Below are 5,191 nucleotides of genomic sequence, written 5' to 3' on the forward strand. Positions count from 1 at the left end.
ATGCCGGATATACCGAAATACAATGGGACCACCGATCCTAATGAACATATCACTACATACACATGCGGTATAAAGGGAAATGACTTAGAAGACGATGAGATCGAGTCCGTTTTGTCGAAAAAAATTGAGGAAACTCTATCAAATGAAGCAATGGTTTGGTATCACAACTTGCCACCGAACTCCATCGATTCATTTACCATGTTAGCTGATTATTCTGTGAAGGCTCACGCTAGGGCCATAAAAGTTGCAACGAGAAAATCCAACATTTTCAAGATAAGACAAACGGATAACAAAATGCTGAGGGAGTTCATGTCCCGATTTCAAATGGTGCGAATGAAGTTGCCACCAGTTACGGATGATTGGGTCGTTCAAGCTTTCACACAAGGGTTGAATGAGTGGAGTTCGATAGCGTTACGACAATTGAAGCAAAATCTGATTGAATATCCAGTTGTAACTTGGGCAGATGTGCATAATCGTTATCAATCGAAGATCAGGGTTGAGGATGACCAGCTGGAGCCCCTCGGATTCAATTCATCCAAACGGATTGGCAGTTAAAGCCCTGAGGTATACCGACAAGGAACCGAGGTCGAACAGAGAACTATATCAGCCATATGGCGCAGATCAAAGAAATAGTGGTTTGGGGCTCAATCCTCCTCGGAATTATCGAAGAAATGATCGAGGGAAAAATTCTCGGGGACTTATAAGTAAGAATGGTTTTGATTAACATACTGATCCCGCAAAAGCACCTTGATTATCGGAGTATAATTTCAGTGTCGATGCATCGAGGATCGTATTGACTATCGGAAGAATCAAAGACACCAGGCAGCCCAGACCTATACAAACCGATACTTCTCAAAGAAATCCAAACTTGATGTGTAAATATCATGGCAGACATGGCCATAGGACCGAAGATTGCAGACAGCTCAGGGAGGAGGTAGCTCGATTGTTCAACGAGGGTCATCTTCGAGAGTTTCTTAGTGATCGAGCTAAGAATCACTTCAGAGAAAGAGACATCAATAGAAATAATGAGTAGGAAGAGCTACAACATGTAATTCATATGATAGTTGGTGGGGTCGATGTTCCATAAGGGCCTATCAAACGTACCAAGGTGTCGATTACAAGAAAAAATGGACTCGGAGTTATATGCCCAAGGGCATCCTATCGTTCAATGACGAGAAGCGGAAGGCATTTCTCAACAGCACAATGACGCCCTGACAATTTCTATTTTGTAAAATAAAATTCAAGTTAAACGTGTTCTTGGGGATCCCGGTAGTTTGTCAAACATAATCAAATCAAGGGCTGTAGAGCAACTCGACCTGCAGGACCAAATTGTACCTGCATCTCGAGTCCTAAACGGCTTCAACATGGCAAGTGAAATAACGAAATGAGAGATAATCCTACCGGTGAACGTGGCTGGGACCATCCAGGATACAAAATTCCATGTCATCAAAGGCGACATGAGATATAATGCACTACTCGGGAGGCCATGGATCCACAACATGAGGGTAGTACCATCGACCCTTCATCAAATGATGAAATTCCCAACAATGAATGGTGTGAAAACAGTTTACGGGGAACAACACGCAACAAAGGAAATGTTTGCAATCGATGAGGTGACACCAGCATCAACACTTTCGAGCTAAAAAAACGAGCAACAAAGATAAGCAAACGGCCAAATAGCAATCACCGTCCCCAACCTCGACCGAATCGGAGAAACAAGTAATCAAAAAAGAAGAAGAGGATTTCCTTACTCCTCGAACTTTCATTTTTCCCGAAGAGTCACATGCAACCAAGTCAACGGTCGAAGAGCTGAAATAGGTCATACTAATCGAGTATATGCCCGAACGAAAGGTATACCTGGGAACAGGGCTAACCCCCAAACTCAGAAAAAAACTCATTCAATTTCTTATTGATAACATGAATTGTTTTGCTTGGTCCCATTTAGACATCACATGGATCCCACCGAAAATAACAACTCACCAGTTGATCCTCGACCACAGATTTAAACCGGTGAAGCAAAAGAGAAGGCCCCAGTCCGAGGTGAAGCATGCATTCATAAAGACTAAGGTAACTAAACTTCTTAAAATAGGGTCCATTCAGGAGGTAAAGTACCCTGAGTGGTTAGCAAATGTAGTTGTAGTCCCAAAAAAAGGGAACAAACTTAGAATGTGCGTAGATTATAAGGATTTAAATAAGGCTGCCCTAAAGACTCTTTTCCACTGCCTAAAATCGACTGCATGATTGATGCCATAGCCGGCCATGAGATCCTTACCTTTCTCGATGCCTATCCGGGTACAATCAAATTCAGATGAACACAGAAGATCCGTAGAAGACCTCATTTATCACCAAGTATGGAAATTATTATTACAACATAATGCCCTTCGGGCTAAAAATGCAGGAGCTACATACCAATGCCTAGTTAACAAAATGTTCGAGGAACAGATAGGTAATTGATGATATGTTAGTTAAGTCCCTACGCGCAGAGGATCATTTGACTCATTTGCAGGAAACATTCGAAATCTTGAGGAAGTACAACATAAAAATTAACCCCGAAAAATGTGCCTTCGGGGTTGGCTTAGGCAAATTCCTCGGCTTCATGGAATCAAATCGGGTGGGTTTTTTTAGGGTTTAGTGTCGATCAGAACCCTTTGTTTTTTGTGCCTTAGCACAAGTTTGTATTTGAATAATTCGATACCTCTTAAGGTTTTTCGAAGGCTGATTTTATCGAAGATCTTTGGTTATTTTGCCAAGGGTATCCTTTATTTAATCGATATTCTGAGAATTCGAAGGCCTATTTTTATTGCAGAATTCGGACGTCTCCGAGCTGCGTTATTTTGGTAATATCCTTTAATATGGTCGTAGCCTTTGGATGTGTCTCTTGGATTTGTTTCCCGATAACATTTCCAACTTGTTCGAAATGTCAGTCCCCGAGTATGATGGCCTTGGCCTTTACGTTGGGGATGCCTCTTTAAGGTCTTATGAATTCGAGTTTAGACAACTTGAATGTGTTGATTGTCGATGACAGTCCCCGACTATTCGAGGTGTGTTTGTATTTTGGCCCTTGAGCCATTTCTCATAGAGAATCACAAGTATGGAGCTCGTATAGTAGCAAATTTCTTTGAGACATAAAGTGTTTGATATACAAAGAATGCCTCATTGAATAATTTATACACGCGTATATATTTTGCCTTCAGGGCTCGGCTATTCTATTTGGACACAGTTCATCTGACTGTTTGGCCCATTACAAAGATTTCCTATCGAGTCCCTCTTTGGCGTGAAGTATTTTTCTCGAAAATATAGCCTCCGAGGGTGATGCCCCCCAATATTCGAGGTTGATTGAAAAGAAGCATTGGATACTGTTGAATTCTCCTTAGGTAGCACATAGTTGTTGCCTCGTTAAAAACCTCTCAGGAAAAAATCATTTGGGATAAAACCCGATCTAAGTGAAAAAGAGTGCAACACGTGCTTTAAAACCTAAGGTCTTAGTGTAGAAGGGTTCCCTCGAAGTCTTTGATCGAACATCTACAATGAGTTAGCGTTAAATACAAATGGAAAAGAGGATAAGGTCATACCTCATCAATAATATTGTTTGAGCAGTGACACATTCCAATTGTTTGGCAATTGTTCGCCTTCCATCGTGCCAAGTTTGTAAGATCCTTTTCCGATGACTCGATATGGTCCTTAGAACTAAATCCCCGATTCTGAAGTGTCGAAGGTTGGTTCTTATATTATAGTATCTTTAGATTCTTTACTTCTGTGAATCCATCCAAAAAGTGCAGCTTCTCATTTTGCATCTAATAGCTCGAGGCTAGTATTCATAGCCTCGTGATTTGATTCCTCCGATGTATGTCAAAATCTGGCGATGGGTTCCCTGACCTCGACTGGAATCAAGGCCTCGGAGCCATATACTAAATAGAATGGGGTTGCCCCCGTTCTAGACTTCGATGTTGTTCGATATGCCCAAAGAACTTTGGGTAGAACTTCTCTCCATTTCCCTTTAGCGTCGTTCATCCTTTTCTTCAAGTTTTGAATGATAGTCTTATTTGTTGACTCGGCCTGTCCGTTTTTGCTCGGATGATACGGTGTTGATAAAATCCTTTTTATTTTGTGTGCTTCGAGGAACTCCGTTACCTTGTTGCCAATGAATTGCTTGCCATTGCCGTATACGATTTCGGCAGTTATCCCGAATCAACACACGATGTGGTCCCAGATGAAGTCAATAACTTCTTTTTCTCTGACCTTCTCGTAGGCATGTACTTTCACCCACTTAGAAAAGTAGTTAGTCATAAACAAAATGAATTTAGCTTTACATGGGGCCATTGGTAAAGGGACGACGATGTCCATTCTCCATTTCATGAAAGGCCATGGGGACAGGACTGAGTGAAGTTGCTCTCCTAGCTGATGAATCATCGGTGCAAACCTTTGACATTTATTACATTTTTTGACAAACTCCTTAGTGTCTTTTTCTATGTTATCCCAGTAACCACTCTAATAATTTTGCAAATCAAAGACTCAACGACAGAGTGGTTTCTACAAGTGCCTTCATGGATCTCTCGTAAAACATAATCGGTGTCCCCCGGCCCTAAACATACCGCCAATGGTCCATCAAACGTCCTTCTGTATAATGTTCCATCTTCATACAATGTGAACCTAGCAGCCCTGGTTCGTAGAGCTCTCAACTCTTTATGATCCGATGGGAGCTTTCCATCTTTCACATATTCAATATATGTATTCCTCCAATCCCAAGTCAAACTTGTAGAATTTATCTCAGTATGAACTTCCTCGACCACAGATCTTGATAATTGGACGACAGTCTCAGGGATAATATCATCTTCCTCGACTGATGACCCCAAGTTTGCAAGTGCATCTGCCTCACTATTTTGCCTCCGAGGTACATGGTCTAGAGTCCATTCCTTGAAGCGATGCAATGTTACCTGTAGCTTGTCTAAATATCTTTGCATCCTAGCCTCTTGAACTTTAAGCTTTTTTTTACTTGGTTTACCACCAACAGAGAATCGCACTTGGCTTCAATGACTTCTGCCCCAAGCTTTTAGCTAGCTCGAGACCTGCAATCATGGCCTCATACTCGGTCTCATTATTAGTCAACCTATAAGTTTTGATAGATTGTCTAATAGTGTTACCTGTAGGTGGCTTCAAAACAATGCCAAGCCCGGACCTTTTCATATTCGAG

General features: G+C 41.5%; 2 protein-coding genes across 2 annotated transcripts; one reads left to right on the plus strand and one right to left on the minus strand.

Annotated features, from left to right (window-relative positions):
• On the plus strand, positions 1 to 555 carry LOC138873315 (uncharacterized). Its single transcript, XM_070151769.1, has one exon. The coding sequence runs from the start codon at positions 1 to 3 to the stop codon at positions 553 to 555; it is 555 nt and encodes a 184-aa protein (XP_070007870.1).
• A 3,633-nt stretch (positions 556 to 4,188) lies between these two features.
• Positions 4,189 to 4,961, minus strand: LOC138873316 (uncharacterized). Its single transcript, XM_070151770.1, has 2 exons — positions 4,593 to 4,961; positions 4,189 to 4,488 (listed from the first exon to the last, which is right to left on the minus strand). The coding sequence occupies exons 1-2, from the start codon at positions 4,959 to 4,961 to the stop codon at positions 4,189 to 4,191; spliced, it is 669 nt and encodes a 222-aa protein (XP_070007871.1).
• Between the last annotated feature and the right edge of the window lie 230 nt (positions 4,962 to 5,191).

Source organism: Nicotiana sylvestris, chromosome 7, assembly GCF_000393655.2.
Source record: "Nicotiana sylvestris chromosome 7, ASM39365v2, whole genome shotgun sequence".
Lineage (NCBI taxonomy): Eukaryota > Viridiplantae > Streptophyta > Magnoliopsida > Solanales > Solanaceae > Nicotiana > Nicotiana sylvestris.